The sequence below is a fragment of the Barbus barbus genome, assembly GCF_936440315.1.
Source record: "Barbus barbus genome assembly, chromosome: 42".
Classification (NCBI taxonomy): domain Eukaryota; kingdom Metazoa; phylum Chordata; class Actinopteri; order Cypriniformes; family Cyprinidae; genus Barbus; species Barbus barbus.
This window is the reverse complement of record NC_136720.1, coordinates 1452595-1480462: the sequence shown is the minus strand read 5'-3', so window position 1 is coordinate 1480462 and position 27868 is coordinate 1452595. Positions and strand designations below refer to the sequence as shown.

The window sequence follows — 27868 nt, the reverse complement described above, 5'->3', positions numbered from 1 at the left end:
ACACAAACACACACACAAAACATCTAATTGTCTAAATATGTCTTTTCAGTACAGTTTCTTTTATACGACGCAATTATTTTCATATATGAAATGTGTAACTATGCAAACAATAAAGTGAGAGGAATGTTAATGTTCAGCTATATGTAAACCTAAGCAATAACTCTTGAAATAGAAATTGAGTGTTTTAATAAAGCTATTACATGTAAAAACTGCGGTGCAGTATATATTGCAGTATGTTTAAAAATATAAGATAACAATATATAGAAATGTATTATTTAATATATTGCATTATATTTTCTAATACATTCCCATATATTTTTTTGTTTCATAAGCTAACACGGCCCACTTATTCATATTGTTTGCTTTCACTGTATCGCGGAGGAGTGCCTGCAGGATGGTGATGAATGGAAGAGCTGCTGACCACAGGTATCTGCAAAAAAAAACACATTTTATGTATGTGTGTGTGTGTATATATATATATACATACACACACACACATTCTTTTCTTTTGACGACCATTTTACTCAAAGTCCAATTAAACTGGGGATCAAGCTTTTCTTACCTCTGAGCGGTTAAGATCATGGAAATGACTGGGCCTGAAATCAGAGGGCTGTGGTGGTACAACTTGAGCAAACTGCACCTTTGGTATAAAAAAAAAAAAACACATGTAGTGTACATTCCTTCTTACTGTGAGATGCCATAAATGCAATAACACCGGCAGACAGTTTCAGTAATTTGTCAGCAAATAGCTGAATACAAACACAGGAGGAAGAAGATAAAAGTTCCAAAAGTCTTTAATCTGACACACGGCTAGAATTAATTCTGATGAGTCTGGACAATCAAACACAAAGAACTGAAGTTAAGTAGTGAAGATAATGAGACACACACCTAAACATAATGATGAAATCAAATCAGTAAACATGACAACAATCTAACTTGGGCAGGAACACAAAGAGAGCCCAAACTGTGAAGGAATGTGACAGTACGCCCCCTCCTGGAAGGCGCGACCTCGCGCCGTGAAGATAAGGAGGTGAGGATGAGGTGGCGCAGGGACTGTGAAAGGGGCTAGCAAAGGAATGGCACACACAAGCAGATTTTCTTTCATCCATCCACCTCCTGCATCTTTCTGCTCGTGTGTGCCATTCCTTTGCTAGAGCTGAGGAGGTGGAGTGATACGAAGGATCCAGGCAGCCGCGACGGAGCGGTAGCGACGATCGTCTAAGATGTAGGTAGAGATCAGCGGCTGGTTGCACCAGCTGGACGTACTCCTGTTTATAAGACTAGGCTGGATGTAAAATACACTTAAGTCGTGCGAGATTTAATACACGCTACTCCATCTAGTAGTGCTATGTCTGAGACTAAATCTTATGCCTAGTCAGAGGTAGGTGTAAAGTGAAAAGTCATGATTTGCTCAGACATTATTCGTTTTTAGGATTCATGTCTGTTAGTTAATTATTACTGCAGATGTGAACTGTAATGTTTATGGTATTTTCGGGCAGGATAAAGCTCGGTGTAGGCTATACCACACTGCAGATGGTAATTGACCTATTATTTATTTCTATTTCTAAAAGAAACTGTACCATTCAACATCTTGCTTGGAAGGATGGTATAAATGCTTGGGAATATTTCATGTCTTTAATTCCATTCAGCATTTGTAGCGTGCCTGCCATCCAATAAACACAGTAAGTTTTGTGCTTTGTTTTGTACTTTTAATCAGAAATGGAGTATCAGCTTTCAAATTCTGTTAATTTTATTACAAAATACAAACTATAAATGTGGGTTTTCAGCCACAGAAAGACATCAGTAAATCACGTGAACAATGTCACGTAAAGCCACATTTACCTCAGGAAAGACACTCATTGTACATAAACTTGATAGTCAGCTAGAAAAAATAACTCTAGAGAGAAGCATTGTATTACATTCATTATATTTTATTTAACCTGTCGCCTTCGTTTTTAATGTTTATTTGAATAAATCAGTCATGGGAATGTGCAGGGAGACTTCAGATATAAACGCGGAAATGTTTACTCAATGAAATCATGGCGCGGTGGCTTCACTTGTTATGATGTCTTGAGCAATTCAGTTTTATATTAGTAGTTGTAGCCATTGCAGGCTGAAGGTCGTCTCAGCTATCACTGCGGGAGAATGTGTCAGCGTGGACGTAGTCTCGTGTAGCCAGACCTTCAGCCGTCAGTCGGAATCTATGGTAGCTTTTACTGGCCAAGGCCCGCCCATGAGGTCATTTGACCGACATGTCAAACAACCAATCACAGTTCGTTTCATTCAGCGTCACATTTCGGGGCGTGGAAATGTTGCCATAATAACAGACCGATGTGTAAAACTCTCGGACGTATTTTAAAGATTCTATTCTGCAAACTTTAAATATTTCACATACTTTTGAAAATCCAGCATTTATTTGATCCTGATAAGCGTTTGTCGTCACAGATGTAAACATGAGGCTTTCTTCTCTCGTGAGGGGGTTTGGCATCACGGCATCTTTGTTTCCAGGTGGAACGTTACCCTGATTGCACACGTACATCTCGGAGATGTCTATTTGACGTCTGCATTTACATTTACTTAGTGTTTGCTCATCTGCAATACATCTATTGGATGTTTACTTTTAGATCTGAAAGACGTCTGTCAGATGTTTGTAGACAGCAGATGCTTTCCAGATCAAGAGATCTTTGACAGACATCTTGCAGACGTACGTGTGCTATCTGGGTAAAGAACACGACACACACGTCTCCCAGAAATCCTGTATAATTCAACCAATCTGATGACGACTTCGAAACTCCTGAAGTGTTTCCACTTTTGTGTGCTATATGCATCAGATGTTTAGCCAATGTCCCGTGGGCGTGACGTCTGAGGCTGAGACTAGCGTGGACACGCATTGTCTACGCCAGGCGTAGCTACGCCTAATCGTAGTTTTAGTTGGTGCAACAGGTGTAAATATTTATCGTAAAAATGGATCGTAAGACTTCATTCTCATGAATAATACTGAGAAAAGCTCGGAAAAATGATGACATAGACACGTACTCTCCAGCCACAGCATCACCACTGCAAATTATACATATACGTCACTTTTCGTGACGTTGGTTCAACTTTGGTTATATGGTGGAAATTCAAACTGAAGATCTGTGCACACTCTAATGGCTAAAATTGCCACAACACATTGTGTGTTGGACGAGGATTTGATTGGAACCACAAACACGCATAAAAAGTGTTAAAACTACAAACATGGCAGAAATGTGGGGCCGACAGAGTAGTTATGCTGCATTCACGCCATATCGTAATTAGAAATGGATTGGTTCCTGGATTGGAATTTTTTTATCCATTTAACTATCCACCATTCAAAAACCACAAGTCTGGTCACTTAGGCCTGTGCCCGACTAAAGATTCTTCTTGTCAACTAGTCGCACGTTTATGTTAAATTGATTAATAAAATAACCTACTAAACCATCCTTTAATATAGGCTAGTCATATTTGCGTATTATAGCCGATTCCGCGCTCAAGTGCTTGCGTAAAGCTTGCCGAAAGCACCTGCAAAAGTAATGATTATGAATGCGTCTGGGAAAAAGACAACATTTTTAAATTATTTATTACTAAACTAGTGCTTTCTCAGTGTTGGCGGCATACATAAGTTGCCGAATGCCGACGCTGACTCGCCATCTCCACAGTAATGGACCTTTCCATACAGACTACATAATTAACCAATATTTGTTTTTATTTGAATTGGTTCATATAATAGTATAGCCTACATTTCAAGCTTTCTATAGGCCTAGATTTATTTATTATGTCTGTGGGCCGGTTCATTGTTGTGACGCGCTGAATTTCACGGAGACTGCATGAGATATTTAATGTTAACGGACTTGTATACCATCTACAACAACATTACAAACTATTTTATTTTATTTTGAATTTGTGTTAATGGGTTAAATCTATGCATGTCAAACCAGGTGGCATGTTAATTAAAGTTGTATGCAGTATGTTTTTAGGGCAACTCAGTAAACGCTGCTTCCCACGAACTCTGCAAGTGCTGCGGGAATGTTTGGGAACACAATGTGTGCTGAGTTCAAGTCATTGACATTTGCATAATTTCAAAGATTTCTGTGGACAGGAGATTAAAATTCAATAATTTAGCAAATTAAGAAATCAAGGGTTTGAACATTTAAGACGAAAGAATTTAAGAAATAAATATTTGTATTGTAACAGTGTTTGTTGGTTCTTGTAAAGCGTGAATCCAAGTGTCAACAGCCTTAAAAGTAACTATTTCCATTTTATATACATATCCAGGGGGTTCAGTTGACACACACACACACACACAAAAGTTTGGTTAGTCCTGATTTGGCTCTTTACTCACCTGAGGACAGCAGCAGCCGTTGGCTTTACCGGCAGATGCTGACAGACAGATGGAGATGATGAACTCAAGCACGGCAAATAACAGCAATACACCTCTGATTCCACTGAAGAGAGTCTGAGAGAAAAATCAACATTAACACAAATAATCCATGATAATTACTGCTCACACTGGTACACTGAATGCTCAGCAGTCCAGAATCTACCATTCGTGAAGCTCATATAGTAATATTACATTTTTAGGGCCAGATTTACTAAAAAAGGCAAATTAGCATGACAGCGCAAACCTTACTAAATCATGTTGCATGATTCATTTAAATAATTTTGTGCCTGAAAGGGAAAATCTTTCCGCAAAAATAACTGTCCGTTTCAATGCTAATGTTTTACCGTGTGTCTTTAGTAAATGCTGACAGAAGTTTTTTAACACCAAATGAGGGTTTGCACTGTCACAAGCTGTTAGTAAATCTGGAGTTTACAATGAACTTATAATGTCAATGACTTGCATTGTAAATGATCTATAAACTACTTCTGAAATGCCAAAAAACAGTGAACAGATGAGTGCAGATTAAGGCTTGTGTACTGACCACACAGTGATCTTATAGTGATTGCTAAATAAATGTTTCATTTCCATTCTGACATTAAATGTGAATATAAAAATTGATGACGTACATCATGTTTTCTCATGACATAGCAGTCACTGTCGTAGCAGTAATAGTGTGGACCTATATGTGGACCTATAACCAAATCCAGTGAAAGTAAAATAATGGCAATGCCTGCGGTTATAGTACTGATAATGTTCATTCCCAGTGAAGCATTCACCTGTAGGCAGGAAAAAAACACAAAACAAATTAATAAGCAATAACTTTATAACATTGTGTTAACATGTTAATGTGCATAGAAAAGTATATGAAGTGTGATAAAAATGCACTTTTGACACAATTTCACATTATTAGTTGCTGAAATTTGATTGGCTGGTAGCGGCCATGTTTTTTGTATGTATCTGAGGCATATTAGATTCATATTCATTTTCAACTTTACCAATCCTACAGTTACAGTGTTGAGGAGTTGCAGCTCCTCCTATAGGCTCAACTTTAATGAAATTTGGTGATTTCTCAAAATATCCTGTCTATACCAGGAGCCGGATTCACGAACATCTTCTTAAGAAATTTCTTAAGATAAATTCCACGAAGTTCGTAAGAATGTTCTTCAGTGCAATTCTTAAAACATTTCTCAGATATGTTGAGAAAATACATCTTAATTTCTTTCTTAAGATATATTTCTTTATCTGAGTGAATACATGGCTGAAGACACACTAATAAACTCGCACTTTAAGGACTGTCTTTTTACGTTTCCTGCAGATTACACTAATAATCATAATAAGCGCGCACACTATTTTCGTTGTGACCTTGACGGCTTCTCTTTTCAATGTGCCGTGTTTTTGAGCAGTTATTTTTAAAGAGCCTGTCTCAAGCTACAGGGATTGGATTCAGTAATTTTTGTACTGTTTTTGCACCCTTCTCCTAATGAACTCTTCTGGTATGTGTGTTCATATGTGCTGAATACTGCCAAAGATTATGTCGTATTCATAGGCTAAAATTAAAAGCGTTCAATCAAAGCTCCCTATCTCACTCGTTTTTAGGTTTCTACTGAGTTTTGAAGTCCGCAAAATATAGGGTCACACAGGCTAATCATGACGGTCATTGATTACATTATCAGTCATTGCTGTCACTTCAGGAAACTCATGCACATCCATATTAAGAGTCCTACTATGTATTATATGTAGCTAGTGTTGTTGTAATGCTTAAATATAACAATTAATTTGAAATACCCCTATAAATGTATTGAATAATTCTTAATACGTATTTGGGATTTAAGACAAGTCTGGGGCTATCCTAACTTTAAGAAGTTATTTACGATGATTTTTAAGAAGATTCTTTTCAAGAATTTGAATTCTTCTTAAGTTTTGTCTTAAGAATATTCTTAAAGGGGTCCCTGGGTATTAAGACTTGTATGGCTTAATATAATGTAAATGATGTCTCTTACTGAAATATGTAGTAGAAACCCACATCGTTTTATACATATTTTGGACTATGGGGGGGCGCCATTATTCTGATGACGTAAAATGGTTGCACTCGGTGAGCTACTGTTGCTATTTTTATCACAACACATCTCAGAATAGACAACTCTGAAAATAAAATACTGATATGATGACCACAGCTACTGAAAGAGCTTACAGTGGCGAGGGATATAAGCATAGGTTTAAACCAAATGCTGTACCATTGATCTTTCCCCACAAGGAGTCTAAACGCCCCGGATATGGAGGGAAATTAGCGCTGAGAAACTCCTCTAGTGGCCGCGCTTCATGATTAGCGTCGGCATGTTTACATCTTAACAGATGGCATTTAGTGTTTCTTGTCTCAGCCGTTTGTAAGCTCTTTCAGTAGCTGTGGTCTACTAAGACTCAAAGGCATCAGGGCTAAAATGGAGAGAAAAAAGAAGCGGGTCTTTAGGAAGTTTTATTCGTCCACAGGCATCTTCCCATTCTTTTCTCCTCTTCTTATCGCAATGAAAGCAGTGAAGTCTTACATTGCTTCTCTTGTTGCCCTTCGACGCAAAATTACAACCAAAAGCCACACAGTGTGGTATAGTATCAGTATTTTATTTTCTGAATTGTGTTGCGGTAAAAAACCAAAGACTATAGGAATAAGCGGCAGTAGCTCACTAAGTGCAACCATTTGACGTCATCGACACAGAATGTACTGTGCACATAAAATAATGGTACCCCCCATAGTCCAAAAACGATTTAGATTTTTTTAAATAACATACATTTTCATGGCTTTTCTATTACATATTTAAATAAGAGACATAATTTACGTTATATTAAGCTATACATGTCTTAATACCCAGGGATCCTTTTAAGACGAATGTTTGGGAATACAAAATATTCTTACATTTTTAATTTAGAAAATAACAAGAAAATGGCAGTTAAGAAGAAATTTCTTAAGAATGTTTAGTGAATCCAGCCCCAGTTTATATATATTGTTTTTTTAAGTTTGGGTGTTGCGTTCAGGACATAAAGATCAATTTGTGGAAAAAAAGGGTTGCCAGCTCTTTAATTCACTTATATCATCATAATGTTTTAATTAAAATTAATTTGATAACTTTTTTCCAGCAGCATCCCTGGTTGAAGTGTGCACAATTTAGTGAGGATTGGACCCACAGCCTTTTTTCCCCCAGAAGATTCACAATGGCAGATACTTTTATAGATGAAATACTTTAGAGATATACATTTAAGGATTCAAGGGAAAAAATAAATTGTTTCTACAACCCAAATGTACAAAACAACCGGAAATGTTGGGACGTTTTTTTAAATTTGAATAAAATTAAAACTAAAAGACTTTAAAATCATGTGAGTCATTTTTATTCACAATAGAACAGAGAACATAACAAATGCTTAATTGAAGAAAGGGTTTCATCCACTAAATGAGCTCATTTCCAGGACCCATATCACCCTGTAGCCCAAGGCTGGTTGCCCACTGAAGCTAAGCAGGGCTGAGTCTGGTCAGTACCTGGATGGGAGACCTCCTGGGAAAACTAGGTTTCTGCTGGAAGAGGTGTTAGTGAGGCCAGCAGGGGGTGCACACCCTGTGGTCTGTGTGGGTCCTAATGCCCCAGTATAGTGATGAGGACACTATACTGTAAAAAAAAAAATCACCATCCTTCGGATGAGACGTTAAACCGAGGTCCTGACTCTCTGTGGTCATTAAAAATCCCAGGATGTCCTTCGCAAAAGTGTAGGGATGTAACCCTGGCATCCTGGCCAAATTTGCCCATTGGCCTCTTAATCATCCCCATACACTGATTGGCTTCATCACTTGGTCTCCTCTCCACCAATAAGCTGGTGTGTTGTGGGCGTTCTGGTGCAAATATGGCTGAATGATTCCCCCCCTTTCATGTAAAGCGCTTTGTGTACCCAGAAAAGCTCAATATAATTGTAGCGAATTAATTATTATTATTTCAAATTTTATGCTTGTCTCAAAAAAGTTGGCACGGCAGCAACAAAGGGCTGAAAAAGCAAGAAATTTTGAAAAGTTTCAGCTGAGAGACCATCTAGCAACTAATTAAGTTAATTGACATCAGGTCTGTAACATAATTTGCTATAAAAGGGATGTCTTAGAGAGGCAGAGTCACTCAGAAGTAAAGATGGGCAGAGGCTCTCCAATCTGTGAAAGACTGCATAAAAAGATTGTGGCATCCTTTAAAAACAACTTTCCTCAATGTTAAATTGCAAAGGCTTTGCAAATCTCATCATCTACAGTGCATAACATCATCAAAAGATTCAGAGAAACTGGAGAAATCCCTGTGCGTAAGGGACAAGACCTTTGTTGGATGCCCGTTGTAATGTGGAAAGATAGGACCCAAAGCGAAATGAAGTCACAGTCTCTTTTAATTATGCGAGAGAATTCAGTCCAAACAAAAACAATCTTCTTTCAAAAATATAACGGAAATGCAGCCGTATATGCTGTCGCGTCAATTAAATAAAGCAGAAAGTCTCTCTCTCGATGAAGACCGCAGTAAACAGTCCGAGAACGGGATCCGGCGGACTCTGTCCTCTGATCTCTTAATCCGTGAGCGGTGAAGGTTGGAGAGGTGAGCGCTCTCCGTGTTCGTCAGCAGCAGGCGGGCTGAACAGAGTGCAGAGCAGAAGGTTAGTCGGACAGACAGAGACAGGCCTGTGTCAGGCTGGATGTCGGAACGGTCACGGACAAGACAGGATTCGGACAGGACAGATTCAGTAGGTCGGTAAACGCCTCTTGCATGAGTAGAGAACGAAATAATCTGGCAAAGGAGCAGGGAGAAAGGTAAGATAGAAGTAGCAAACCTAATTAGAGGGAAGAGGGAACAGGTGAGAGAATGAGCGTGATAAGTTGCAACTAGAAACAGCTGAGGGTGAGTGAAGGTGCGTGAGGTTATGTGTGTGTGTAATCAGAAGAGGGAGACAGAGAAGGATACCAGATTCATGACACCCGTGGTCTTCAGGCCCTCAGATGACACTGCATCACTCATCGGCATGATTCTGTCATTGACATTACTAAATGGGCCCAGGAATACTTCCAGAAACCACTGTCGGTAAACACAATCCGCCGTGCCATCTGCAGATGCCAACTAAAGCTCCATCAAGTAAAAAGGAAGCCATATGTGAACATGGTCCAGAAGCGCTGTCGTGTCCTGTGGGCCAAGGCTCGTTTAAAATGAACTGTTTCAAAGAGGAGTCCAAATTTGACATTCTTGTTGGAAATCACGGATGCCGTGTCCTCCGGGCAAAAGAGGAGGGAGACCTTCCAGAGTGTCATCAACATTTGGTTCAAAAGCCAGCATCTCTGATGGTATGGGGGTGTATAAGTGCATACGGTATGGGCATGTGTTGGAAGGCACTATGAATGCTGAAAGGTATATAAAGGTTTTAGAGCAACATATGCTCCCCTCAAGATGACGTCTATTTCAGGGAAGGCCTAGTGTATTTCAGCAGGACAATGCAAAACCACAATCTGCAGCTATTACAACAGCATGGCTTCATAGTAGAAGAGTCCAGGTGCTGAATTGGTCTGCCTGCAGTCCAGATTTTTATCATTAAATCAAAGACGACCACAAACTCTTCAGCAGCTGGAAACCTATATCAGGCAAGAATGGGACCAAAGTCCAACACCAAAACTCCAGAAACTCATAACCTCGATGCTCAGACGTCTTCAAACTGTTTTGAAAAGAAGAGGAGATGCTACACCATGGTAAACATGCCCCCGTCCCAACTATTTTGAGACCTGTAGCAGGCATCAAATTTGAAATGAGCTCATTTTGTGCATAATTATGTTATCTATGTTCTATTGTGAATAAAATATTGGCTCATGTGATTTGAAATAAAATGAAAATGGTTTTTTCAAATTTAAAAAATGTCCCAACATTTCTGGAATTCGGGTTGTGGAAGTTACTCAAAAATGCAGATCATATTATTATTGCGCCACCTAGTGTTGAGTGTCTGATTAGACGTATGTTTGGGACCCTCCTAACAAGTTTAGGGTCATTAAGTGTGGGTGTTGCATTCAGGACATAAAGATCAAATTATGAATTATGGTCACTGATGCCCATATACTTTTAGAGCAGAAAAAAATACAAGAATAAATCAGTTTAAACCAGTCCAGAAAATCAGTACAAATACAAAAGAACATTATTTCTGTACTTCCAGCACGATGCTTGGACCCTTAAAAGTAAAGTGTTGTGTAGTACATACCAAACACAAACTGGAGGGTGAATTAATTTTATTTTCTGCAGCAATGCAGAGTGAGCCTGCGATGATGTACTGAGAAGAGAGAGAAAGGACAAAATTGAGGCTTGCACTGGAATATGTAGCTTGCATTATAAAAAGACAGAACACTTAATTGTATAATAGTTTCTTACGATGAGAGATCCCCAGTAAGGAAGACCGGTATAGACAAAGATGGGTTCTGCATAAACTGAAGACACAATGCCAAACAGAAGAGTCATCACACCAATCATTATCTGGACCGTCTGTGAGGAACAAAAATAATTCAGAAAGTGTGAGTAGGACGAGTCTTTCATAAAGGGGAGCAATATACATTTATGGCAGCTGTAGTTATGGACTTATGATTGTACTAGAAAAATATCTCAAAGTATTATTCTGCAAGTGTGGAATTATAATTGTATGAATGTCATTGTGTTTGCATGGGCCTGGGCGATAAAACGGAATAGGTATTTATCGACCGTACACCTGTATCGAACAAAAATGTTCGATACAACGCAGAATATAGGCGCGTGCTATGAGTGACAAGCAGACAGCACACATGAGCACATGCTGAGTGAAGTGCCTGCCTGTGATGAGGAGATTGTGAGTAAAAAATTTACATTAGTCGAATTTAAAATAAACTTTTTTGCATTTGAATGCAAAAAAGGTGCAATCGAATGTTAGGTGTGTGTCAGCAAGGGAGCCTCATCCGAGGCGCACGAGATGCGGTGATGATGATGTAAGTGTCGTTGCCATACTTTGTTTTTGTTGATCTGTCCAGTTGAACCCAAAAGACACACTGCTGCTGCATTATTCATTCAAAATATTATAGAAATATAGAAGCTCAATGCGGTGAACTTATTGCTTCGGTTATTAGGCGCATTTTTGGGACAGACAACTATGACTCGCGTCTCACGAAAGAGATGTATAGAAAGCCATGTAAAGTTAAAAGAGTTTAAACTTTTAGGAAACATGTTACGAATTTGTGGAGATTTATTCCATTTCACTGCATCTCATGTTTTTAAATGCAATCTGTGTGATCGGCGCTTCGGCTATTTGAATTAAGCTATGTATAAATAGCCTACATGATGCTGTTTTGTTCATAATTGTTTATGCAATTTCCGAAATTATATTTGATTTATATATATATACAGGTCCTTCTCAAAAAATTAGCATATTGTGATAAAGTTCATTATTTTCTGTAATGTACTGATAAACATTAGACTTTCATATATTTTAGATTCATTACAACACAACTGAAGTAGTTCAAGCCTTTTATTGTTTTAATATTGATAATTTTGGCATACAGCTCATGAAAACCCAAAATTCCTATCTCAAAAAATTAGCATATCATGAAAAGGTTCTCTAAACGAGCTATTAACCTAATCATCTGAATCAACTAATTAACTCTAAACACCTGCAAAAGATTCCTGAGGCTTTTAAAAACTCCCAGCCTGGTTCATTACTCAAAACCGCAATCATGGGTAAGACTGCCGACCTGACTGCTGTCCAGAAGGCCATCATTGACACCCTCAAGCAAGAGGGTAAGACACAGAAAGACATTTCTGAACGAATAGGCTGTTCCCAGAGTGCTGTATCAAGGCACCTCAGTGGGAAGTCTGTGGGAAGGAAAAAGTGTGGCAGAAAACGCAGCACAACGAGAAGAGGTGACCGGACCCTGAGGAAGATTGTGGAGAAGGACCGATTCCAGACCTTGGGGGACCTGCGGAAGCAGTGGACTGAGTCTGGAGTAGAAACATCCAGAGCCACCGTGTACAGGCGTGTGCAGGAAATGGGCTACAGGTGCCGCATTCCCCAGGTCAAGCCACTTTTGAACCAGAAACAGCGGCAGAAGCGCCTGACCTGGGCTACAGAGAAGCAGCACTGGACTGTTGCTCAGTGGTCCAAAGTACTTTTTTCGGATGAAAGCAAATTTTGCATGTCATTCGGAAATCAAGGTGCCAGAGTCTGGAGGAAGACTGGGGAGAGGGAAATGCCAAAATGCCTGAAGTCCAGTGTCAAGTACCCACAGTCAGTGATGCTGGTGTTGGTCCACTGTGTTTTATCAAGGGCAGGGTCAATGCAGCTAGCTATCATGAGATTTTGGAGCACTTCATGCTTCCATCTGCTGAAAAGCTTTATGGAGATGAAGATTTAATTTTTCAGCACGACCTGGCACCTGCTCACAGTGCCAAAACCACTGGTAAATGGTTTACTGACCATGGTATTACTGTGCTCAATTGGCCTGCCAACTCTCCTGACCTGAACCCCATAGAGAATCTGTGGGATATTGTGAAGAGAAAGTTGAGAGACGCAAGACCCAACACTCTGGATGAGCTTAAGGCCGCTATCGAAGCATCGTGGGCCTCCATAACACCTCAGCAGTGCCACAGGCTGATTGCCTCCATGCCACGCCGCATTGAAGCAGTCATTTCTGCAAAAGGATTCCCGACCAAGTATTGAGTGCATAACTGAACATAATGGCAATTATTTTATTGGTTGGATGAAATATGCTAATTGTTTGAGATAGGAATTTTGGGTTTTCATGAGCTGTATGCCAAAATCATCAATATTAAAACAATAAAAGGCTTGAACTACTTCAGTTGTGTTGTAATGAATCTAAAATATATGAAAGTCTAATGTTTATCTGTACATTACAGAAAATAATGAACTTTATCACAATATGCTAATTTTTTGAGAAGGACCTGTATGTTAATTTAGACTTTGTGCACGTTTTTTAATTGCATTGAATAAACAATTTAATGCGCTGTGTTATTTTGCTCATTGCGCCCTCCTGTGGCTATTTAATCTGCATATAACACATAATAAAGGATATATTTGTTTTTTATTTTATTTTGTGTTTAACTGTTAAAACAGAAAATGATTTGTTGTTTCTCTTAAATTGGGTAAATTAAAAATACAGTGGTTGAATTAAAAAAAAATTCTATTGCTCTGTTTAATTTTTTTTTTAAAATAATTATCGATACCGAACGATATGAATATCGCCCAGCCCTGTTTGCAGATGTGTAAGATTGGCTACTTCATATTTTTTGATAGTTTGCAACTCCTAAAACGTTATAAAGTTTAATATTTTATTAGGGCACATTTTTCAATAATAATTGTGTATGCTTTGTTAATGTGTGCACTGCTCCTCGTTTAGAATTTATTTGTGAATCTATTTGCTTACCTCACACTGACATCCACAAATAAAAAAGTGTGTATATATATTTGTGTTTAAGAGACATGTCTTACCCCAAGGGCTTTCGGTTGGCCTTTCAGAAAGGCCTGAAGTCCTTGAAGAGGTGAAGCTCCCGCCACCTGTTGTACATAAACAGACACAGGAGCGTTGGTCACCGTCGTATCAGGAGCTGTTTGTGTTGCTGGCTGCAGCTGGATGACGAGCGTTGAAGAGTTCATGGGTATGACGGTGTGAGACATTCTGGTTTCTCAATCTCTAACTGACCTGTACAAAAAAAATCATAGTAAATCAAAACGTGAACAATATAATTATGAAACAGCTCATGTTTAATTTGATCTACATCACAGCTGATGCTCAAGCTGCTTAAAAGTTAGTGAACCCATTAGAATATTCTATATTTCTGCATAAATATGACCCAAAACATCACCAGATTTTCATACAAGTCCTGAAAGTAGACAAAGAGAAAAAAATATTTTCTTTGTCGTTTATTTACTGAGGAAAAAATGATCCAGTGTTACATATCTGTGAAGTGCAAAAGTATGTGAATCTTTGATTTCAGTATCTGGTGTGACCCCCTTTTGCATCAAGAACTGCAGCTAAACATTTCTTGTAACTGCTGATCAGTTCTGCACAATGATTTATAGGAGTTGAGCCCGTTCCTCAGTACAGAACCGCTTCAGCTCTGTGATGTTGGTGGGTTTCCTCCTATAAACGGCTTGCTTCAGCTCCTTTTACATTTCAATTGGATTAAGGTCTAAACTTTGACTCAGCCATCCCAAAACATTAACTTTAGAGGCTTAGAACTGTTTTAGACCCTACTCTGAAGTAGCAGCTAATGTAGTTCCCCCAAATGGAGTTATTATTTATTTATTTATATATATATGCATATCTGTGTGTGTGTGTATATATGAGAATCAGAATGAGCTTTATTGCCAGGTATGTTTGCACATACGAGGAATTTGTTTTAGTGGCAGTAGCTCCACAGTGCAACAGAATGACAGCAACAGGACAGGACACAGATAGTAAAAAATACATAAATTTATTTAAAAATAATTAATAATAACAATAAAAAAATAAATTAAAATAATGTACAAATATACAAAAATGGACAATGTGCCAAATATCACAAACACAATATACAAAATAGACAATTCAGTATGTACAGGTATGTTACGTGCAAATTTGAAATGTAATAATATCGTAAATAAAAAGCACGATAGTGTTTTGTGTTTCATGTTTATTAAGAGTTCAAGTGTTCATGAGATGGATTGCCTGAGGGAAGAAACTGTTCCTGTGTCTGGTCGTTCTGGTGCTCAGAGCTCTGTAGCATCGACCAGACGGTAACAGTTCAAAGAGGTTGTGTGCTGGATGTGAGGGGTCCAGAGTGATTTTACCAGCCCTTTTGCTCACTCTGGATAAGTACAGTTCTTGGAGAGTGGGGAGGGTTGTACCAATGATTCGCTCAGCAGTCCGGACTACCCTCCGTAGTCTTCTGAGGTCAGATTTGGTAGCTGAGCTGAACCAGACAGTTATTGAGGTGCAGAGGATGATTCAATGATGGCGGAGTAGAACTGTTTCAGTAAGTCCTGTGGCAGGTTGAACTTCCTCAGCTGGCGAAGAAAGTACAACCTCTGCTGGGCCTTCCTGACAATGGAGTCAATGTGAATGTCCCACTTCAGGTCCTGAGAGATGGTGGTGCCCAGGAATCTGAATGACTCCACTGTTGTTACAGCGCTGTTCATGATGGTGAGTGGGGGGAGTGCAGGTTGTTTCTCCTGAAGTCCACGATCATCTCCACAGTTTTGAGTGTGTTGAGCTCCAGGGTGTTAAGACTGCACCAGACAGCCAGCTCCTTAACCTCCTGTCTGTAAGCAGACTCGTCACCGTCCTGGATGAGGCCGATCAGTGTGGTGTCATCTGCAAACTTCAGGAGCTTGACAGAGGGGTCTTTAGAGGTGCAGTCGTTGGTGTAGAGGGAGAAGAGCAGTGGGGAGAGAACACAGCCCTGAGGAGCTCCAGTGCTGATGGTGCGAGTGCTGGATGTGAATTTTCCCAGCCTCACTAGCTGCTGCCTGTCTGTCAGGAAGCTGTTGATCCACTGACAGATAGAGGTGGGGACTGAGAGCTGAGTTAGTTTGGGCAGGAGGAGGTTTGGAATGATAGTGTTAAAGGCCGAGCTGAAGTCCACAAACAGGATCCATACATAAGTCCCTGGTCTGTCCTGATGCTGCAGGGTGAAGTGCAGTCCCATGTTGACTGCATCCTCCACAGACCTGTTTGCTCTGTAGGCAAACTGCAAGGGGTCCAGTAAGGGTCCAGTGATGTCCTTCAGATAAGCCAAAACCAGTCTTTCGAATGACTTCATGACCACAGATGTTAGAGCCACAGGTCTGTAGTCGTTAAGTCCTGTAATCTTGGGTCTCTTTGGGATGGGGATGATGGTGGAGCGTTTGAAGCATGAGGGGACTTCACACAGCTCCAGTGATCTATTGAAGATCTGTGTGAAGATGGGGAGCCAGCTGGTCAGCACAGGATTTCAGACAGGCTGGTGTCACACCGTCTGGGCCTGATGCCTTCCTTCTCTTGTTCTTTCTGAAGACCTGGCGCATGTCATCTTCTCTTATCTGCAGTGCAGGTGTGGGGGAGAGGGGGGTTGCAGGAGGTGTGAATGGTGTTTTTTCAAACCTACAATAGAACTCATTAAGATCGTCTACCAGTTGTTGATTCTCGACAGTGCTGGGGGATGGTGTCTTGTAATTGGTGATGTCTTTCAGACCTTTCCACACTGAAGCTGTGTCACTGGAAGAGAATTGGACCCTTAGCTTATCGGAATAATTCCTCTTTGCCACTCTGATCTCCTTTTCCAGTGTGTATTTGGCCTGTTTATACAAGACTCTGTCCCCATTCCTGTAAGCATCTTCTTTGGCCTGTTTTGTCCTTAAAAAACTGTGTTTACTGTCAAGTGGGCCTTGATGGATGACGTAAACGTTAAGCAGATATACATTGCATGCAATGGTCTGTGTTTATTGTTAAGTGGGCCTTTGATGGATAACATTAAACGTTAAGCAGATAAAGTATAGGAAAGCGCGCAAAGTCCTGCAGATACCGCTCTATATGTAATAAAATATATACAGTCTTGGCCAAAAGTTTTGAGAATTACATAAACAGGGCTCCAAACTGCGACTAAAATGGTCGCATTTGCGACCAAAAATATTAATTTGCGAGTGAAGTTTTTGCTGAGGTCGCCACTGGCGACTATATATAATTTGCATGAAAGGACTTTTTTTCCCGATTGTTTTGCGCTCACATCTTTTGCTATGTTCACGTATTAAACTTACATAAGACGATGCGCATCAAAGTTTTACTGAAAAGAGTTTCAAACAGTCCTCGTCTCTGCCGCACACAGTCTGCTGAACGCAGTGAGAGAGACCTGAAAGGGCCTGTTTACACCTGGTCACTTCATGCATTTTCTCTGATCGGATATCTATATGATTTGTTAAAACGTTTCCCCATTTACACTTGGCCACATAAATGTTCGCAAAACGGATATAAAGCCGTTCTTCAATTCCCGCTTGATATGCAAATATAACGGAGTTCACGTCAATGAAAGCAATGGATAATTTTATTAATTATCAGCTAATTAAAGATAGGCTAGTCTCGCTACTTTTAATGAAGAAGATTGTGTGTTGAGCGTCTGCGGCTTACTTTCAGGTTCATTCAGTTTGCGCGTCGCTTGCTGAAGAAATACTCCGCTACTCATCCGCGGTGATGCTTGTTGCATTGCGCTGTCATATCTGACTATAACATGCCATATAGCCTATAAAACGCTCTCACACGTCTATTATTTTAATATTATGGGAGGAGTAAAATTACCATATGTGGTTTCAACAACCAGATGCATTTACACTTGTCCGGTTTCGCCCAGACCACCTCCTGAAGTGGTTTGAGCGATTGGATTTATATCCATCTCGAATGCGTTTCGGACGGCATTTACACCTGGTCTTTTCAGGATCAGATAGCTATCCGATCAGGAAAAAATGCATGAAGTGACCAGGTGTAAACAGCCCCAAAGTGCAAGTGCAGAAAAGCCGTGTCTATTTCGTGCACAACTTGAACAAACTTCAACAGGTAAAGCTGTCAGCTCTGTGGATACTGGCAATATCGTCAACAATTCTCATTTATAATCATTACTAATATGGCTTCTTCTTATCGAGATCTTAGTCTATATGCTGTGTTCTGTTAATGCATGGACTTCCTGTTATTTGAAGCGCACTTGCCATCCAGTAATTGCAAAAAGCTTTGTGCTGTCTGACTTTTTAATAAACAAAGTATCAGCTTTAAAATGCTACGAAATTCAAATGATGCGGTTTGGGTGCTCTTTAATGCGGACCACAAGCGCACACTTTGGGTAATATAAACACCAGTACCCGCGTCCACACGGTCCGTGTATGCGTCCGGATCGCGCGAGCGGAGAGTATCGCACTTAATGCTCAGGCGCGATCTCTTTAGCACCTCAGTTAAAGCAGCAAGTGAACCCATTATATATTTCGATTTACTACTATAGTATGAAATGAACATGATCAAAAGGTAGGCAATAAGAAAGCCTATAGTACAACTTACTGAAATGTTTTATGTAAAAGCTCATTCAGTGTTTCAAACTGAGGTAATGTATAAAGCTTGTATACATTGCATTGTAATACATTTACCTCAGAATAACCACTCAGTGTCCATAAACTCATCAGCTAGAAAAATAACTATAAAGAGGAGCGTTTTGCTATATTCATGCGCTGTTGCATATTAATATTTTTACTTATTCTGTTGTACATGATTCAACTCCTCCTATAAAATTGCATTTTACTAATGAAGAAAAACAGACTGAATGTGTGAAAGACGTGACAACATTTATAGGATGCACTGCACTCAGTTGCCAAGTGATGCTTATGGTCCATGATATTGGTACAGATTCTGTGTAACGAACAATTCTTTGTGACTGTATATTTCAAGTTGTAAAACACATTTAATTCACACTTTAAGTGAACCTTAGTCCCCCGGTCGACCTGATCATCTACAAGATGGATTAAAATGCTGATAAAGCCTAGAAAAGATAAGACAAACACATGACAAAATGATTGAAATGTTAAAATAGGGGGGAAAAATAAAATGATAATAATAAAATAAACCACTTTTATTCTGTGGCACCTAAAAAAAATTATTTGGCGCCTAAGTTTTTCTTTTATAGGAGCCAATGGCTCCTTACTCGATTTTTTTGTCTGGAGCCCTGCATAAATATTGGAAATTGGAAAAGTTGCTGCTTAAGTTTTTATAATAGCAATTTGCATATACTCCAGAATGTTATGAATAGTGATCAGATGAATTGCATAGTCCTTCTTTTTCATGAAAATTAACTTAATCCCAAAAAAACCTTTCCACTGCATTTCATTGCTGTCATTAAAGGACCTGCTGAGATCATTTCAGTAATCGTCTTGTTAACTCAGGTAAGAATGTTGACGAGCACAAGGCTGGAGATTATTATGTCAGGCTGATTGGGTTAGAATGGCAGACTTGACATGTTAAAAGGAGGATGATGCTTGAAATCATTGTTCTTCCATTGTTAACCATGGTGACCTGCAAAGAAACGCTTGCAGCCATCATTGCGTTGCATAAAAATGGCTTCACAGGCAAGGACATTGTGGCTACTAAGATTGCACCTAAATCAACAATTTATAGGATCATCAAGAACTTCAAGGAAAGAGGTTCAATTCTTGTTAAGAAGGCTTCAGGGCGTCCAAGAAAGTCCAGCAAGTGCCAGGATCGTCTCCTAAAGAGGATTCAGCTGCGGGATCGGAGTGCCACCAGTGCAGAGCTTGCTCAGGATCGTCTCCTAAAGAGGATTCAGCTGCGGGATCGGAGTGCCACCAGTGCAGAGCTTGCTCAGGATCGTCTCCTAAAGAGGATTCAGCTGCAGGATCGGAGTGCCACCAGTGCAGAGCTTGCTCAGGAATGGCAGCAGGCAGGTGTGAGCGCATCTGCACGCACAGTGAGACGAAGACTTTTGGAAGATGGCCTGGTGTCAAGAAGGGCAGCAAAGAAGCCACTTCTCTCCAAAAAAAACCATCAGGGACAGATTGATCTTCTACAGAAAGTATGGTGAATGGACTGCTGAGGACTGGGGCAAAGTCATATTCTCCGATGAAGCCTCTTTCCGATTGTTTGGGGCATCTGGAAAAATGCTTGTCCGGAGAAGAAAAGGTGAGCGCTACCTCAGTCCTGTGTCATGCCAACAGTAAAGCATCCTGAGACCATTCATGTGTGGGGTTGCTTCTCATCCAAGGGAGTGGGCTCACTCACAATTCTGCCCAAAAACACAGCCATGAATAAAGAATGGTACCAAAACACCCTCCAACAGCAACTTCTTCCAACAATCCAACAACAGTTTGGTGAAGAACAATGCATTTTCCAGCACGATGGAGCACCGTGCCATAAGGCAAAAGTGATAACTAAGTGGCTCGGGGACCAAAACTTAGAAATTTTGGGTCCATGGCCTGGAAACTCCCCAGATCTTAATCCCATTGAGAACTTGTGGTCAATCCTCAAGAGGCGGGTGGACAAACAAACCCACTAATTCTGACAAACTCCAAGAAGTGATTATGAAAGAATGGGTTGCTATCAGTCAGGATTTGGCCCAGAAGTTGATTGAGAGCATGCCTAGTCGAATTGCAGAGGTCCTGAAAAAGAAGGGCCAACACTGCAAATACTGACTCTTTGCATAAATGTCATGTAATTGTCGATAGAAGCCTTTGAAACGTATGAAGTGCTTGTAATTATATTTCAGTACATCACAGAAACAACTGAAACAAAGATCTAAAAGCAGTTTAGCAGCAAACTTTGTGAAAACTAATATTTATGTAATTCTCAAAACTTTTGGCCACGACTGTAGAGGTCTGTACGGGTAGGCAAAAATTCCTGCAGGATTCTACTTTTTTATTGTGTTGAGGAAGTGTATCAGTGAAAGAGGAAGTATCTGACAGGTCGCTCAGGAAGAGTGTAAGTGTAGTGTGTTCTAATGTATGTGTCATTATCTGTGTCTGTCTTAGTGTATTTGTGACTATAAGTGTGGCTGTATAAGAAAATAAGCTCTGAATTTGGGGGACAAAAGCCGTGCACCCCTCTTGGACCATCACGTGAGTGTGGTCAGGCAGCAGAGATGGGCGCGGCTGGTGTTACGCTAGGAAACCATGAATGAATATATGAGCCCTATAAATAAAGGGACTAGATGGAGTGAATGTGTTTAGGAGAATTGTTTCAATAAAGATTGGATCAAGATTGGCATTGTAGATTTTTCGTACACATTTGAATGGATATGTTGTGGGATTAAGATAGGGAGAATATTTAGGAAACTTTAAAAGACTAATGCTGTTTAGACAGTAGAATAAAATAGAGGTATATGTTCTATGTTAAATAATTAAATTGTAATTGTTGATAAAAGGATTTTTAGAACAGAAACAAAGAATGTCCAAGTGATAGGTTGGCACTTTTGGATACTAAGTTAAAAATACTAAATAAATAAATAAATAAAATAAAATAAAAATTACAATTTATAGTATGAAATCACTCTATATTGAAAATGTGCAAGGGTTATAATAATTACCAGGCCTAAAAGTGCATGATACTGAAGGAAATAGAAGAAAGTGATCAAATAATAATTTAAGAAGGGTGGAGAATATATTATTTGAAAAAATAATCTATATTTTATACAACAATTCAATTTATTATTGAGCTTTAAATATAGGATTTTCATATTATAGGAAAAATGATGGCAGCCACTCCGGTGTAAATACTAGGATTAAAATATCCAGTGTGTAAAGAGCTGATACACAAGCTCTCAAACAAATGACAGCTGAGAACCAAACAAATGACAAAATGGCCAAAGGAAGGGACATTTGATGTATCATTGTGTGAGGAAATGGAAATTCTGTTAAAAAAAAATCATAAAACTAAAGGCAACAGTAAAAAGAGAGAAAAAAGAGAAGCAAAACAGGATAAAGAGAGAGAAGTGCTAGCCTTGTTCAAAAAGGAAGAAGAAAACTCATTGAAAAGTATGAAACAGGCAAGAAAAAAGAAACAAAGAAAAAAAAAAAGAAGAGTTGTATTCTAAACCATTAAACTTAAAACTTTATATCCGATATCTGAAGACGTCTAAAATGTGTATCTTGTTATCCCTGGGAGACAGTGTGAAAGTAAATCTATTACAGAGTTTCAGAGATTTGGGTTTGAGTTAACTAAAGATAACTTGTGCAGTGAAATGTTGAATGAGAGCAAGATTGGGTGACCAAGTACATAGAAATTTAGATTCAAAAGCTATAGGACATTTTACAGTAAAAATGGAACTTGATTAAATAATAAAATAAAATAAAAGGAATTACTTTATGTTGGTTGGGAAAATATATTCACCATTACTAGATTATTCTGAACCATATATGCAATTATAGAAAACATTATGATTGAAGTCTTTAGTTTTACCATACGCATGTCATGCTGTTGTAGAATGAAGGATTATTTTGTTTTATTGTAGTTTTCTTAGATAATAAAGGTAGCTGCTTTCTGCCGGTTGCAAAGAAAAAACTGCTTGCTGGTTTTCTGCAATGAAGAACTTGCTTGACTAAAATAGAATAAGGGAACTGCTGTTTTTAACCAAATGACCTTTTTCATTTATTTTTTTTATTTAATTTTATTAAGGAACCATTGAAAGAGATGGTTGAAAAGTGATAATTACATAAAAAGCTGATTGCTCAGAAATTTGTTTTCAAAAATGTCAAGAGTTTACAAAGGTTCAATTTGATTAATGCAGTCTTTGAGTGCTAAAAATTTCAGATGGCTTCTGGAAGAGAGCCTTGACAAAAGGAAGCAAAGAACTGGAGTCTGTCTAACAATGAGTCTCGATGAAGCAAAGACTCAGCTGCAGAGAGAAGAAGAGTGAGGGGCTGATGGATTGTCAACTCCCTCCTGAAAGAGGAGGGCACACGTCAACATGGAGAAAGACTGACTTAAAGCAGGAAAAGGTGAATCTTTCACTTGAGACTTGAGAGAAATGAGAACATCCTGAAATGCAAAATTGGCAGGATCAATCAAAAGCCAGAATGAGGAAGAGGCAGAGAAACAACGGAGACCATACACCACAACATCAGGCCTTTGAGTGCCATCACTGACTGACGACCCAGTGCAACAGCTAAACAGCTTCAATAGACTGATGATCTAAACAGAAGTACTTCCTGCCCTTTGTGTGCACAGGTGCTGCATATTTATTTGATCACTATAGAGACTGCTTCAAATTTCGTTAATTATTTTATTAACTGTATTAATCTTGATTATTCATGGGTCTCCCAGCAGTTCTCTGAATTCTGCGTTTTAACTAACATTCTCAATCTGCTTTTCAGCAGGTACCAGTCCAGCCTTATGTCTTAAAGAAAAAGGAATTATGACAGACAGAAGTGGGTGCTTGACTCGCATATCAGATACAAATGGAGCTGGATTTGGCATAGTGAGGGCTATCTCATTAACCAACTAAGGGAAATATAAGGGAAACTTAATATTGAAAACAGTGCTGAGCTTTAAAAAAAAAAAAAAAAAAAATTAGCATAAAAAAGGGTAGACAAAATGTCTACTAGGAAAAATATAGCTGATAAAATAAAAAAAATACTGGTCACTCCATTTGTTTAAAGGTAATTTAATAGGGCTAGATTGAATAAAATAACAATACAAATATTTACTCCAGAGATCCAAAATTATGAAATCCTAAATGCTGTCATCGCTGGGGGTAACAAGATAGAAATGTTGATTGCCATGGATCCTAGATTGTACAGAGATCTCCAATCCTCTTCTCAAAGTAGCTCATGAGCAATAATAAAAAGTAGGTGACTAAACTTTAAATTACACACACAAGTGACATTTGAGAAATTACCATTGGCTCTCTCAATTGCACAAAGCAGACAAATATGCTAAACAAACTAATCTATTAGATTTTTGTTAAAGGAAAAATAATTAGTTTTATATTACGGTGTTAAATTAAATTTTATGGTGACTGATGTTGTCCAGATGCATATGACTTTCAGAAACTATGTGAAATGCTACCAGGTCTACGCTCTGTAGAGTGTAACAAAAAGAGTTTGTTTTATCCTATTCAGAATGCATGGCATTCCACTGCTCTCATGCTTGGTGGTTCGAAAATCACATTATTTTTCACATAATTTACATTATTACAATACCTCTCTCCTCAGCCTGACACAAACGACTCCATTAGTTCCGGGTTTGATGAAGGCCCGCCTTCCGAAAAACGAAATGTGTTGTGATTGGTTAGCTGTACCTGTGCGTTGTGATTGGTAAACAGCTTAGACGGTGTTTCAGTATTGCCCCGCCCCTTGCCAGAACAGCAAATTGCCATATCAGTTCAGACCCCGAGAATATTGAACAAGAGGATCGTGCAGAACCTTTGCACGCACGGATATTGCAAGACATATTAAAGTGGTAATGTTATTGTTGTTATTGTTTTGTTTTTTTGGCTAAATCACGTTTTCTGCCAGCAGGAGGCGCTGTTGGAGCGGGAGAGATCGAGGTTTGCCCGGTAACGCTGTACACAAAGCAGAGCTCCGCTCAGAAACGCTGCTTCATCAGACATTACATGCCAGATTAAATGAAAATGACATCCAAAATTTTCTGAAAATAGTTGGTTTCCATCAGAAATACAGTGATATAAAATCACCCGCACTGGGTTTTGATTTTGAAACATGCAGTGCTCCTCAGCCCCCAACCAGTCAAATTTCTGTAGGCGGGATTTACAATTTGTGATGTCATAAATACAGGAAAACAATTTTGTAGTCTAAACGAGCCGTTCGCTGTAGTTCTTGAAAAGGGATTTTTTAAAAACTAAATATCTCCCTTTGGAGTGGACTTTGAGATTTGTAACTTTGTAGATCGCTTTATGCCTAAATTCTCTATACACGCTACACACTTACTAAGATTCAAAAAGTGAAAAAGCATAATAGGACCCCTTTAAAGGGCACTAAGCTAGACTTGCACAATTACGTCCTGACATGTGCACGCCTCTCAAACTGTTTGAGAAAGGCCCATATAGTCAGTCCCTCCAGGATTTCACAATTATGTAAATGGCAAAATCAGAGATGGTCCTCACTGCAGAACACAAGATCCAGGGGGTGTGGTTAGATCTAGATCCAACTCCTCCCACCTTACATTTACCTGAACCCACCCCTAAACCTACCCGTCTCCACCCCCTAGATGTAGATCCACCCCCGCTAGTGGTGGAAATTTTGATTCTTTCCAGAGACTCGTTCATTTTTCGTTCGTTCACCAAAATGATTCGTTCAGATTCGTTCACTAATTCGTTCAGTGACCATTTTTCCATATTACACAAATACGTCAGCATGTGCGGCAAAATGTGTTGTTCAACTAACGTATTTACTTGTTACAAAATAAAAACCGATTCGGCTTCATTAAAAAGTGTGCCCTTCTCATTAAATGAATAAAATAAGTCTAAATAAGTGATCAAAGTCATTACTCTTTTTATCTTTTAAATTACACTCTTTTCGGATGACCAATGCACAAGTGTTTTTTTATTTGTTTGCATACTAGGCTAGTTAACATTTAATTGTTTAGGCAGAGATTTACACGTTCAAATCTGAGATTATGTTAAACGAGGAGTTATTCTGTATGTAAAATATGAATATAAACAAGCGTGCACAGTACGGATACCTGTGCTTTGCATCCGCTTTCTGCTGATTGATGAACTAGATTGACAGAATGGCCGACCTACCCGGTCAACGAACTGGGTATAGCTACCAGTTCGTTCAATTCGTTCACGAACGGGAGATCTCTCTCTCGTTCAGACTCAAAACAGAGCCATCTCGGTCAATGATGCTATTATATTCGTTCGTTCGTTCGATCCAACCAATTACATGCCCCTTCTAAACCCGAGCTGAAATGCTATTTGCTGACGTGAGTCACGTGACGCAAATGAGATGGGATGACGTGACGCAAATAATCAATACTGCCATATTTTTTTATGTTTCACAGTTTTTAAACAAACAAAAGTGCATGACATGACTAACATAATGAAATATTTTTTTATTTAAAAGTATGTAACTGTTCAAACATAAAACAGCAATAATATAAATAAATAAAACAAAATGATAAACAAAAATAAAATAAAACAATAATATAAAAAAATAAAACAAAGAACCAGTTGTTCGAACGACGAACGTAATAATGAGACGAGATGTATGTATGTAACAGTTCATTTGACTCTTTCAAACTCAAAGCAACTCAATGAAGGCGTATTCGTTCACTAGATTCAACAAATCACATGCTCCGTCCTCGTATCATACTCGAAGGCTATTGGCTCGAGGTTTAGTCATTCTTTGACAGATGAAACGGTCCAGAGCTACGCATGCGCGCAATAGCGGCGCGCTGCGGTGGAGGGAGGAATTTCAGTGAACGAGAAATATGAGTCAATGGATTACGTGAACGAGAATGATTCGTTCACCTAAAAGATTCGTTCAAAAAGAACGATTCGTTCACGAACGTAACATCACTAACCCCCGCCCCTGGATGTTTGTTCTGCAGTGAGGGGCTGCTGCAAAATCACAAACTCCACAATATTCAGAGGAGCTTGCAAATTTGTTAAATGGCCGTAGATTTGGCACAGATTTTGAGCCTAGACATCCTGACCACATTGTTTCCATTTCTCAAAGAGGCTCGCGCAAACTTTCTGTTTCTGAGTCAGTCAAACAGTTTTTTCATGTTTTCACATAGCCATATTCACTGTGTTTATCAAACAACATCAGATATTTAAAGACTTTATAGATGCACTTTAATCTGTCTGAAATAGTTGTTTACTTTGTGTTTTACAAAAGAAGGCTACTGTGATATTTAATAAAGCAATAAGCTGTGGTTTACAGTGATTTATAACAGCTAAGGGCTCCAACATCTCCATGTTTTAATGAATATAAATGCTCTGAAAACACAAGATTGCTCAAGACTTGAGTCATAATCTGCTGTAGAGATAACAGGAAGAATCACAGAGTAACTGTAAAACTGTTTATAATTAAGACAAATACATATTAAATACTATGATAAGAAACAGCCGTGTGAAATATGAGCTGTTTTGTGTAGTTTAAAATAGCAGAAACGGCCCGCCCAATCTAACGGGAAAATAAGATGAATATCTGCTGTTCATTTACTGTCCACTATATATATATATATTTATATATATATCGACTTCGATGCGAATCATAATGGATTCAAATTCGCAGAAGTGTATAATAAACTTTATGATCCTCGAGTAAACACCTCACAATTAACTCGACTTCTGTACAAACACATCTAACATCGTCACATTTATATCATAAGTTATGAGACTCACCGATAAATAACAGAAATTATAATCTTTAGTTCACAGCGTTCAGAAATGGGGTGTTATCCAGTGGCGAAGAGAAGTGGGTGGGACAGGACCGGAGTGTGTGTGTGTGTGTGTGTGAGAGAGAGAGAGAGTGTGCGTGAGAGAGAGAGAGAGAGAGAGAGTGTGTGCGTGAGAGAGAGAGAGAGAGTGTGTGCGTGAGAGAGAGAGAGAGAGTGTGTGTGTCTGTCCCACCTCTTAATTAAAACTTGATCTTATCACAAACTCAACACTTTTAGTTTCGATTTCCATGTGTACTCGCTCAAATAACAAACACCATCCCGACTGTGATTGGTCCATCCTGACGCTAATCGGCTGTGATTGGTCCATCCTGGCGCTAATCGGCTGTGATTGGTCCATCCTGGCGCTAATCGGCTGTGATTGGCTCGTCTTTCTGAAGTCTCCTTGTATTTATTTGTGGAGTTGAAATGTAATAAATTCCGAGTGTTTCCCGGAAATAAGTGACTGGATTACTGTCAGACACAGCGGATATAGAGATGTGCTCTCAGGAGGATATCACATGTGTGCTGCTGCTGTTCTTGACCTAAAC

The 27868-nt window shown here is 39.1% G+C and overlaps 2 protein-coding genes across 2 annotated transcripts in view; one reads left to right on the top strand and one right to left on the bottom strand.

Moving 5' to 3' along the window:
- The window catches only part of LOC306861610 (polyunsaturated fatty acid 5-lipoxygenase-like), a 587266-nt gene that overhangs the window by 199194 nt on the left and 360204 nt on the right, over positions 1-27868 (top strand). The window lies entirely within an intron of this gene.
- Positions 10-27570, bottom strand: LOC306861670 (membrane-spanning 4-domains subfamily A member 4A-like). Its single transcript, XM_079404074.1, has 8 exons — positions 27286-27570; positions 13907-14117; positions 10810-10920; positions 10643-10711; positions 5026-5175; positions 4361-4474; positions 563-640; positions 10-430 (listed from the first exon to the last, which is right to left on the bottom strand). Exons 2-8 carry the CDS (start codon positions 14090-14092, stop codon positions 347-349), a joined length of 792 nt encoding a protein of 263 aa, XP_079260200.1. The 5' UTR covers positions 14093-14117; positions 27286-27570; the 3' UTR covers positions 10-346.